The 12,583-nt window shown below is 40.2% G+C and overlaps 1 protein-coding gene across 1 annotated transcript in view; it reads right to left on the bottom strand.

The window, feature by feature from the left end:
* GALNT15 (polypeptide N-acetylgalactosaminyltransferase 15) overlaps positions 1–2,727 on the bottom strand; it is a 39,124-nt gene extending 36,397 nt beyond the window's left edge. The window contains exon 1 of the mRNA XM_030550885.1: positions 1,678–2,727. Coding sequence (XP_030406745.1) covers positions 1,678–2,237 — 560 coding nt within the window. The 5' untranslated portion in view covers positions 2,238–2,727. The remainder of the gene's footprint in view (positions 1–1,677) is intronic.
* Positions 2,728–12,583: the final 9,856 nt, after the last annotated feature.

The following is a 12,583-nucleotide window of genomic DNA, read 5'->3' as shown; positions in this document are numbered from 1 at the left end:
AATTAATGACTGGAAGGTATTCAGATACTATGTTGATGAAGGTTATATGAATACCACAACATAAAAAGGAGAGTTTACAATCTAAACAAACAAGATGAAGTGTAGGAGGCCAGAGATTTTCTGTTATTCTCTTCCTTTTCCCCAGTGTTAGTAGTATCCTCAGTTCTTGCAGGGAATACACAAAACCATCCACTTGCGAATACAGAATATAATAGAAAATAATGTTATCACTTTACTAACTGAGTGGCAATGGGCACCCAACAGATCAACACTTTTATAGCCCTTTGGACATGCATCAAATGCCCTGGCAAGTTCACATCAAGTGCACTACAAAATATTCAGCAGTCAGGGAGCTAAGTCATTTGAGACCAAGATTCTGCCCACAGTGACCCTCAAGCAAGCCCACAATAACTATACACAGGGGTAACTCAGTGCTGAATTTGGCCTAAGTTGTTTTGCTTATTTCAGTCCCAAGCAGTCAGTGGTCTCACACAAGTGAATCTCAGAGCAGAATCTGGGCCATTGCCTACATATGAAGCACTCTGAGAACAAAGGATGACATCAGCTGAATAGAATACAGTAAATAAATAAGGTTATGTGATTACTTAACAAAAGACACCTAAACAAGCATAAATAAGGCCCTTAGATTGGCATCTTATGGCTAGCACAATTCATCTGTGTGGCTTGCCGTCAGTCCCATAGTTCTCACACTCCAACAGATGGCTAAATAGTACTGACTGACCCTGCTACCTGTTAAATAAAGCAGAGAACTGCAGCATTTTTCCATTCTGATATGTGCCAGAAGAGGCCGCCATACTCCTCATTAAATGAGCAGGCTAATAAATAAGTGCGCTCACAGGTTGAAAAGTCAGAACTTGTTGGCTACCTGGGTGAAGTGGGACGATTGCCTCTGCCAGTGAGAGTGAAAGGGCAGGAGCGGTACATAAACAAGAAGCAAAAGAGTTTTACAAATAACATAGCCTTGTACACTAATTCATTGTGCACTTGTTCGTCCTCCTCTTCTGGGCCTGGAACACCCAGAGTGACTGGTACATTGGCCTAGCAAAAGATATTACCTCACCCACCTTGTCTCTCTGGTACATTGCAGTCATTCTTCCTTCCATTCCCCCCACACCCTACTAGTTTCTATAACTTCCTATAGTTCTTTTACCAGACACACAATCCTCAAGAGCCCCAAAGTCACTTGGTGTTTTCGATTTGAGTCTGAGAGTATTGTTTTAAGAAAACAATTATAATATTTAAGAAAGGGAGAAAATGAGACAAGGGTCTCTCATGGCTCCTGTTATAGCATTTGCTATGCTCTCAATATCCCCAGGGGATGATATAATGGAATGAAAGCTGTTGTACCCTAAGTTATTTAAGGAGACGGGAAGAGGAGTGTGTGTTGTCTAACTAGGATGGGTCTTGCTAGTTTAAGGTCCAATTTCTGATCTGTGTTTCAGGGTCCTAGCTTATAGCATAGAGTTTGGGAAAGGGACATAAATTTGGGGGAACGGATACATTTTCTTTTGGGGAGGAGGGCTGGTTGTTCCAATTGAGGGAGATGATGTGATAGAAAGGGGACAGATTTCTCAGGGGTCAAGGGAAATGTTTTTTAGAGGAACAATTGGGAGGGGTCAGGTTTCTCATAGGAAATAATTAGGATGTTTTACTTACAAAGGGTGCCGCACCTCAGGCAGCTCCCTGCGCAGAGAAATCCGCTCACTGAGCGCTTCATTAAAGCCATGAGTTTCCAGGCCAAGGATTGCCAATTGCTCACCCGCAGCAGCCTCTTCTGCATCCTGCAGGGGAAAGGACATGAGCTGGGACTCTGGGTTTCCCCTTGGCTTGACATCAGTCTTTTCTTCCTGCCTTTTGCTCTGCTGCTTCACCATTCGGTATCCTTTTCTTGCCTTGCTGTGGTTTCTCCTGGCGGTGGGTGACACAATGGCCACTAGCAGCTCATCCTCCCGGAGGGAAATGAAAGGGGATAACCCCACCATGGGGTAGTACTGCTGGCTCTCCTGAGTCTCCAACATTTCTTGGGTTTCCAGAAAGTCCAGCTGATACCCTTCTCTGGGACTGAACTTTAATGGCTGGGATGTCCCCTCTTTGTTCAGGTCCCGGAATGGTGGAGTCAGGATTGTAACCATCAGTAACAAAAAACTCAGCATCAGCAACAACAAGAGAAACTGAAGCTTACGTGATCCATATCTGCACCTCTTCTTTAAGAGCATACTGTTGGTGACAAAACAATACAGATGGTCACGCTAAATATCACTTGGCTATTTCTTACAGCCCAGCTCTCTGGTTTCTTTGCAGCAAAAAACTGGTCATTACTGTCTGCTGAGAGGTTCCCCCATCCCCCTCACATTTCACTGATGTTGTTCCATGCTTTCCCGTATATTTGTAGACAAAATCAAAAATACCTACTTATAAGAGATAACATAGATCCAATTAGATAAAGGAGATCCTTTGTTATACAGAATCCCAGATTGTCTATGAATGAAATGTATTTAGTTGACCAAAAAGCTCATTAAAAGGTGGTTGAAGTTTTGATTTTCGTTTTTAATTCTGAGAAAAAGTAAAAATAAATTCCATTTTTCATAGTTTCCTTCCAGAATATTTCCTGCCACTGCAAAGTTTCCAATTGCTGTCTGGACTGGAGTGATATAATCTTTGCAAGCAGATCTGACAGCTTCCCCTGTTTTGACGCTTCAAGTTAACTGTGATCAACAGATGAGAACTACTCAGTCCCTGACTTTCTTTCACACATAACTATAGCACTCAGTCAAGGAACCCTTTGCCAGACATAATACAAAGCAATGTGCATGTCTTTCTCTTGGTCCTAATGCCCTCACTGTTCTTGTCCTATCAAATCAAAACTTTGCATGGAACTGTTAGAGGTGCCCTAGAAGGAGGCAAATGCTGTTTTGGAAAAGAAATCAAGAAGCACACATGATTCTAATTTAGAATATCCTTATTAAGCACGGAATATCCTGTATAACAAACTGAATTGAACAAAGGGTTGAATGCACATGATATGTTGAAAGCTAAATGTGTTTGCATAGTAACATCTTGACTCTGGAATATATAGGTATTTTTATTTGTAATAAATATTTATGTCTTTAGTCATTTAAGTGCTGGCAAAATGTACTGAATTATCAAACCTGGAGACTGGAGTCCATAAATCAGATATTGCATGCGCAGCAACAGTGCAAGCTTTTCCACCAGTGTGCTGCAACACTCATCTGAAAGGATCACCTATGGGGATGAAAGGGTAGCTGAGTCTCTGTGGCCTCTTTGTTGATACTACTAACAAGGGTGCTAGTTGGTGCTGACTGGGGCATTTGTTTTTGTGAGATGAGAATAGGAAATGGGCTGAGACTATCAACTGCACATCCCGTGGAATCATGTGCCTTTCTACCTGGCAAGGCCCAAATATGGGACAAAATCACAATTTTATAATGAGAGTATGATATTTGGTAATTTTCTTAAAGCCTCAGCTCCTGGAGGCAAGTGATTATATGAGAATCTCTGCTTCAATTTTTGAAAATGTATATTTCTAGGCCTTATAGTTTTAGAAAAAAGCCTGAAAACATACACCGAGTTTTTTTTAAGGTCCAGGAACCAGACAGAAAATAAAAAGAATCCAAATTATATTATTTTAACAGTCTCATGACTTTTAAGCCAATCTTATGATTTTGGGGGCCTGACTAATGATGTGTTAACACTTGGGGTTTGCAATACTGACTGATCCTAAATGAGGGACATGAAAAAGTATTCCTGCAGGACATTTAAAATGCTACCAGATTATTCCTTTAGTCTAAATAACCTCTTTGTTATAAGTTATAACTGTTTCAAGAGTCTTTGTTTCAGATGTAAATAATTTTCAACAATAAAAATGAGGGGACACCAAATTTATATGGAATGTAGATAGCTGCGGGACTAAAATAAGTGATGTCCCATTAAACAAGAAGATATGATGTAGCATCCTCTAGTGGCTGGAGGCTGGCTCTTTGTGTACCATCTGCCACTTCAGAGTGCACTCCCATAGCACCGTTACACACTAGTATGCTGTATCTTGACTCCTTCCCTATCTCAGTTGTGCTTTAAAAGCTATGCTATAGCCCAAAGCATATCTTGGGGAGAATTGGTGTATAGCCAATGTTTTGGATGCATCACCACTGTGTGCACCTTTTCCACTTTTACCCACAGAACTAGTCACATCCCTAGCCACCGTTAGTTCAGAGATTGTCTAATGAGAAAATATGGCTCTTTTTACTGGATTTCACAGAAAGTGTTGTGATGTCTTCAATTCAGCTGGGAAGCATTACTGATTTGCATGAAAAAAATCTGAGTTCAAAAGCCTTCATTGAAATAACAATGCATGTCAGCTACAGAAAAGCAAAATGAACTGTAAATGAAGAGACCTGTCCCAGGCAATTTGCAAAGAGCTGGCACCAGCAACTTGCAGACTATTCAATTTCACAGGAAGGGAGAAGCAAGGATTAATGAAGCGGGGAGTGGGTGAAGTATTGTTGATTTTTTTCCCATTTGATCTAACAAAATGCATTTATTTTATTTCTAATATATATATTTAGCAGGTAAACTGTTATAACATGGTGCTGTAATATCTCTGGTCAAGATAATTCTATGCTGCTGGTGGAAATTGGAGTTATAACATGACTCTGTTCTTTACTGAAATGTTGTGTAGTGCTGAACAGCTGCTGCTCATCTTTCTCTCGCTGCATTTCAGTGGTAGGTAAAGTAGTCCTGTTTGCAAACACACAAATATCTTTTCCACTTTTAAATTAAAGGTTGTCCGTTAAAATTAAAGTGGAAACACATAGATTCTAACAGGTAAGTAAACCTAGCCATTTAGAACCATGGAACCCAACAATTGAGGAAGTTGTTTGTACATAGATATTTCAAAATGCTCATACAGTTCACACAGTCTAGTAAATAAAATGTACCTGGGTAAAATACCATATTGCACAGTCCAAAAAACGTTATCTCCTTGCCTAGCATCAGTCTCTAATCTCAGAAATTTCTTACACACCACCACACCATAGTATACATTTCTAATATATAAGCAACAAGCCCCCATACATTATCTACCATCCACAAACCATTTCCTAGGTCACCTCTCCTAGGTGACCTCTCCAGCATGGGTCAGAAATATGAGCATTGCGCTTCCTGCCTTCTCTATACAACCACTACCATGTCATTCCCCTGCGTCAATTTTTACTCTGGTAAGGAAACTACTCCTATCCCATCTTATTTTCCATATACAGTCAAGAGACAGCACTATTCTTTCATCTGCTATTCCACTCACAGGCAGAAAGGCCAGTCTTCCCAATCCCCCTGTTCTGTCCAGATGGAAAATTCAATGTATACTTTCTCTGTGTGCCCTGTCAATGTGAGACAGAGGCTCCTCCTTGACATACAGACCATACAGAATCTGGAGATGAGGTCAGCTGAAAATCATGTTCCAACAGCAGGAGAGATGTTTCAGGTCTGGGAGAGGAAAAACCCAGCAGCTGTGAAATATGAGGAATGTCACTTTCTGAAAGTTAGCAGTGTTCCCAGAAGAGTGTGGAGGGATTAATAAGATAAAATATTTAGCTCTATGATCTGCGAGATGGCAGCTGCCAGGAGAAAGAGAAGAACTTTCTTTTGATGTTAGTTTAAAAAAAGAAAATCAATACCATTACATAATATATTACTTTAGATTGTAAGTTCTTTGGGGCAGAGATTGTCCCAGCCTAGCACAGTAGGTTGTCCCAGTGCCTAGCACAATAGGTTGTGGACTTTAGGCACTATCACCATATAAATATTAAATAATGATTATGTTGCTACAAGTTGAGGTGAAAAAAGCAGCGCTTTCCTTTAAACTTCTCAAACTCATTTACAGTGTTATAATATTTGGCGCTGAAGTCCTGACTCCTGGAACCACGTAAATACATGAGACTCTCAGCTTTCATTTATTTAAAAAGGTAAGTTTCTAACCCTTGCAATTGCAGGGAAAAAATTACAAATAAAATGACCCAAGTGTATCCTTAAAGTTAAAAAAAAAGAAGGCAAATAAAAAAAATTCCAGATTTATAATTTAAAGAAGAAATCATGATTTTTAAGCGAGTTTCATGACTTTTTGAATGGTTGGGATGGGAAATATTACATTTAAACATTTTAGAAAATACCACACAGTTAATCTTGGGGCTTTAAGAAGCTTGCAGCCAGTTGCTGTGGACAGCTGAAACAAATTTCATTGTGTTCTTAACAAACAAACAAACAAACAAACAAACAAATAAAAATAAAATAGGTTGTTCATAGTTGAATGGCAAGGGCATTCACGTTTACAATGTCTGCAGGTACTGGGATCCTACAAGTTTCAAATGGCTGTAAAATTTCACAAGTCTGGTGTGATCAAATTATATTGGTAACGCAGGCTGAGCACTGGACAAGTCTTTCATGTGTTTATATCAATGTAAAAGAGGAGATGTTTTCATTGCTTCCTCAAAGTGGGAAGGGGAAATAGAGGATATCTCTCTTCTTGTGTAGCTGGTACATATATAGTGGGTGTAGTGTGTATATTCGTACCTGAAATACTGGACAGTAAGGTATTCACTATTCAGTACTGATTATATGAGCCATACTCAGTCTCATGCTGGTGTGTGGGTATAAGTTTTGTTTTATGTCTGTGCATAAGTAGGGGCAGAGTTACAGTTATTTTGGCGGACTTGCCTCAGTTCTGCACTTTCAAACATTTGGGTTTTTCAGAGTTTAATCATACCTTAGAATTTCCAGTCTTTTAACAATTTGCTGGTCATAAAATTGCAACATTTCATAAGGTTTTCTTTATGTTATGGCACATATTTACAAAGTTAACACAGCTTAATGATGTTTTCTATCCAGGATTTATTCTTTCAGTCTGAAAACAAAGTTATGTGCTTCCTATGCTCTTGCAGCTTCCCATGTAAATTTGAGTTGATCATTAATCTACTGTGATTTTTAGGGCCTCTAGTGCCTGGATAGCAATCAGCACCTAGCCCCTTCAGCTCTCTCTGCCGAACATATTTAGAATTTAGGATTTATTTGAAATATAGTGGATTTATCCAGAGCAATAAACCTTTCGGTCACCGTGTTACAGTCACTCATGCTTATTCTTCCCATCTCTCATTTTGAGCATGTATTTTAGACTCAAATGTTCCCTTTCAGTTACATGCTAAATATTAAGTGGCATGTTATGTTATCCACACACAAAGAGCCAACGTATGCTTTCAACCTGCATAGTTTTTATTTCATATTCAGGAAAATCACTAAAAGGAAAGAATGAACACAAGTCTGCATGAGACAGAGACTGTATATGCATAGGTTGCTACTCTATAATAGCCATTTTGACTCGATTTATACCCCTGCGCCAGGAGCAGATGATCAGGAAGACTCCTTACATTTAAAACCCTGCATATAACTTAACACCTCCCTGCATTTGCATAGCTACAAAACCACATAGTGGAATTCTTTTCTGTATCCTAACATCAGCTTTATTTGCATGGATGTTAAGAAAATAAGTATATAAAACATGGAAGTAATTACATGTTATACAAGGATTCATCGCAGTTTTATACTTTAATTATTTTCCTCATTCTTCTCAGAGTAGGATAATCAATATTAATTTGTTTGCTGCAGTAGCAGATTTTTTGCATACTGGGCATCATACGGAATATTGCTACTTCAAAGGCATTTTCTAGTGGCATGTTAATAATAAATTAGAACAAAATTGTTTGGAACTTGGTGTCTAAAGTTATCAAAGCTCAGTGTTCAAATCCACTGATTACTGGCATAGATTTCAGGACTGAAGATATGATTAAAGGGACGTTTGTAGTCTTTGTGGTGAGAGGAAAGTTTGAATTAAATATTACAGGAATTTCATTTTCATAGAATCATAAAATCGTAGGACTGGAAGGGACTTGAGAGGAAAGATAGGAAGTATGGCAAGAGACCACCCTGGCTTAACCAGGAGATCTTCAATTATCGGAAACACAAAAAAGAGTCCTACAAAAAGTAGAAACTAGGTCAAATTTCAAAGGATGAATATAAACAAATAACACAAGTATATAGGGACAAAATTAGAAAGGCCAAGGCACAAAATGAGATTAAACTAGCTAGAGACATAAAAGGTACCAAGAAAACATTCTATAACTACATTAGAAGCAAGAGGAAGACCAAGGACATGGTAGGACCGTTACTCAATGAGGGAGGGAAAACAATAACAGAAAATGTGGAAATGGCAGAAGTATTAAATGACTTTTTTTGTTTCAGTTTTCAACAAAAAGGTTAGTAGTGATCAGATGTCTAACATAGGGAATGCCAGTGAAAATGAGGTAGGATCAGAGGCTAAAATAGGGAAAGAACAAGTTAAAAATCATTTAGACAAGTTAGATGTCTTCAAGTCACAAGGTCCTATGAAATACATCCTAGAATTCTCAAGAAGCTGACTGAGGAGGATAACTTGCCATTAGCAATTATCTTTGAAAAGTCATGGAAGAGATTCCAGAGGACTGGAAAAGGGCAAATATAGTGCCCATCTATAAAAAAGGAAATAAGGACAACCAAGGGAATTACAGTCAGCTTAACTTAGTACCCGGAAAGATAATGGAGCAAATAATTAAGCAATCAATTTGGGAACATCTAGAAGATAATAAGGCAATAAGTAACAGTCAGCATGGATTTGTCAAGAATAAATCGTGTCAAACCAACCTAACAGCTTTCTTTGACAGGGTTATTCTTTTAACACTGTTTCTGCAAATAAATTATATGGGCAATATAAAATGAGGTCTGAAAACAGTGCAATAGTCCTGGACAAACTAATTCCTAGAGATGAGCTCTCAACTGCATTGTGCAAGCAATACTATGGACATGAAAGCCATGAGTGCCTAGTGGGCAGAGTGTAGCACCTGAGTGGCTGCTGCCAGATGCACTGTACCCCTAGATACCAGCGGAACACACTCAGAAGAACTACTATACCCTTTTAAATAGTTATGTGCACTCCGCTTCAGCAGCCTGTGACTGTTTTACTCACTGTGGTAGTGCCGCCTTGAGTTAGGACATGGTGTTGCACTTATCTGCACTTCTAACACCCCCTTTGACTGCTCCCTCTGCATTGCACTGGCTTGTCCTTTATCTTTATCCAATCACCCACAGTTATGAAACATGTCTCTAACTGGGCTTTTTCCTTCTGTAGAAAGTGAAGGGGGGAACCCCATCACATACACACACACACTTTCTCAAGAAAGTACCCCATAGGGTACTCCTCAAAGCTACTATGCTAGTCCATGTCATCATTTTGTCTGGGTTTTCCCCTTGCTTACAGGTTCATGACTGTCTCAGATTTGGAACCAGAATAACCATTAAGAGTTCAGTCTTTCCTTCATACAGCTTGGGGCTTTGATCTTGGCCTCATGTAACAGATGATCAGCAGACAAAGGCCCACTCCTCAGGGCATAGTTTCAAAGGGCTGTGGATTTGTATAACCTGAGATGGAGAATTTGCATTCATCTCCCCCAGTTATTTCTCAGGAAAAACACTTAACATATATTGTCCCAAAAGTTCAGTTGTGTCTGGCACATTGTTCAATATTGTCCTTTGATCATCCAAGCTTTACATCACATCTCCCACTACAGAAGTTACATATAATCCCGGCCCACAATAATACATAAACTTTGCATTCAGTACAATGGACTCCAAAGATACTTAAACTTAACAGAATAAGGTTTTTCAAGGATATTGCAGGAAATTGCCATATCTGTTACAGACACATCAGAGGTGCTTAACTCCCTGACAGAGATGGGCCTTCGGTCACACCCCTCCTTGGCAATTCCTATTGGCTAGTTTAGGCAGCTCTCCACTTATCATGCTGATTTATGTAGATCCCATTCTTAGGCACCTGGGCCCAGATTCACATAGACACATAGGCGTTGCAATGCCGGGCATTGTGGAGCCCAACTTTTAAACATCTAGAAAAGCAGAGAAACAACACTGCTATCCACAAAGCTTCAGTTAGGGGCCTAGACTTTTTTACAATGAATGAGGAGAGATAGGCACCTTACAATGCAATCCATAAAGCCTACATGCTAGGCACAGAGCTGCCTAAGCTAGCCAATGGAAGATGCCAAAGAGAAGGGTATGTACTAAGCCCCATCTTAAGTCCAGGTTGCAGGGAGGTACCTATTTCTGCTTGCAATCCACAAACCAGGGGAAGATAGGCCACCTTTGTTCATGAGGGGCCTGAAACAAAACAGCTGGGAGACAGGGAAGAGGAGCAGCTGCTCCCTTATAACTTTTAGCCTTGAGGAAAGGGTACTCACTGGTTCAGGTCCCTCTGCCTGAGGGGAGAAGGAATGTGAACAGGTCTCTGTCACCTCTCAGGTGAGTGCCCTAACTCCTAGGCAGTGGAATATTCTGATGTGGAGCTCCCACAATCTCTCTCATAGTTCCACTGTAATTAAATACTTGAATAACTAAATATTACGCTGGTGAAAGAGTGAGAATGACTTTATAGCCTAGTGGTTAGGGCACTCAGATCCCTTCTCCCTCTCAGAAGAAGGGGGGGGCTTGAACTTGGGGTCTCTCACTGTCTGGGTGAGTACCCTATCCAGTAGGCTAAAGGTTTTTAAGGTAAGTGCCCCTCCCCCTCTCACTGTTTTGTGTGAACACACCTCAGGGGTCCAATCTGGTGGGCAGCCTCTGAGTTTACTGGATCAGGCCCCCATGCACAATTTAGGTGGCCAAATGCCTATCTTCCCCAGTCTGTGAATCACTTTGAGGATTAGGCAGGACATAGGCACTCAGATACCTACAGTGAGGCAGCAGTGCACATGCTCAGAAGCCAAAACATAGGCATCTAGAAAATGTTTATTGCAAAAATTTAGGTAAAAGTGAATCTAAGTAGCTATAGGAAGCAGCAGAGTGGGAGTTTTGTGGATCACCAGGGTGCCTAAAAAAGGGACTTAAATGCCTAACACATTTGTGGACCACACCACTAACCTTTCCCCTGCATTGTATAGGGACCTTGGCACTTAACTCGGGACCCTTGATTGCACTGGGTGACAGGAAGCCTAAAAGTTCCATGGTGGATCTAGCCCTGTGTTACACTGGGATGGATCACATGACTAATCAAATACTGTTTGGAATATGGTATTAAAGAAAAATAGAAAATTATTTCAGTTGATATTTCCCATCCTTTTGATACACAAAAATAACATGTACTATATGCAACTGTACAGCAAAAGCATAATCTGCCCTCAGACTCTGGAGCAAACCATTTGGCTATGTATTCCTGCCACCTGAACTGGGATTATCATTGACTGTCTCCTTGTCTGTGTTCATTATATTCAATATTTGATAACTAGGAACCTGCTGAGGTATCAGACTTTTGAGGTTTGTCAGAGAATTTTGGCAGTAAGGATAATATTAGAAAAACTCCTGATGACAAGACAGTTGTTAATGAGAGCATGACAAGAAAACAATTGATGTATTATGGGGGGGGTTAAAAGCCATAGGGTCTGAGTTTAAAGTTGCTGCAGGTGTGCATCTTAATGAGGTGTAATTGGGTAGCAGGTGGGCATAAACAGGGCCAAAGTGTGCATGTATTGGACTTTTGAGGTGGGAGAGCCAATATATGTATACAGAACTGAGTTCTGTAATAAGCATAAATTGCATACTATTTTTCAGTGCTACAGTCTTTATTATGAAGAAGATACAGTGGAAATGAGAGTGTCTGGTCCCAAGAATGATATGACAGGCTTGTAGTTTGACCCCATGTATTACTGTGAATTGTAACTTCCCTTAATGTTGTCTGGCCAAAAACTACATTATTTAACTGAACATTTGGTAACAAGTACATGGAACAATAACAATTGCTCCTGGTTGTCATTATTTGTCCTTGTGATGGGGTGACTATCACCCTGCAAAGTTCAATACAGGCTAGATGGGCCAATTAACACATTAGGCAGCTGATTAAGGAGGGTCGACTGGGCAGGAGTAGGTGGGGCCTATAAAGCCCAGGCATTGAAAGGAGAAGAGATTGCTGGGAAAAGTCAGTTATTCTCAGGAGAGAGGGAGGAGTCTGCAGTCACTCCCTGGGAAGAGGGAGGCAGCTTTGGTAATTGGTAGGCCCAGGAAGAAAATGGGAACCAGTGTTAGGAAAAAGCCCAGGGATAGAGCCATGAGGCCTGAGGGAGAAGGCCCAGACTGCTGAGTTGAGGGTTCCTGGGCTGGAACTCAGAAAAGGGCAGACACAGAGAGTGTTGGCCTATAACTGATCCCTAGAGTATCAGCTGAAGATGCCAATCTGGTGGTGAGTGGTGTGTCCTGTGATAGCTCTTATGCTAAATATGCTTTTTAGAGATAAAATAATATGTTATATTTCTCTAGCACCTCTCCTTGTGATGAATTCCAAAGTACTTTACAGCTGTGCATATTGAGCCAAATCCTGAGGTCCTCACTTAGTTAAATTCCTTTGACATCAGTGGGGCTTTGTCAGAATAAAGATCTATATTTTTATCCAATATACTAACAT

Source organism: Gopherus evgoodei, chromosome 2 (genome assembly GCF_007399415.2).
Source record: "Gopherus evgoodei ecotype Sinaloan lineage chromosome 2, rGopEvg1_v1.p, whole genome shotgun sequence".
NCBI lineage: Eukaryota > Metazoa > Chordata > Testudines > Testudinidae > Gopherus > Gopherus evgoodei.
This window is presented reverse-complemented; position numbering and strand designations above follow the sequence as displayed.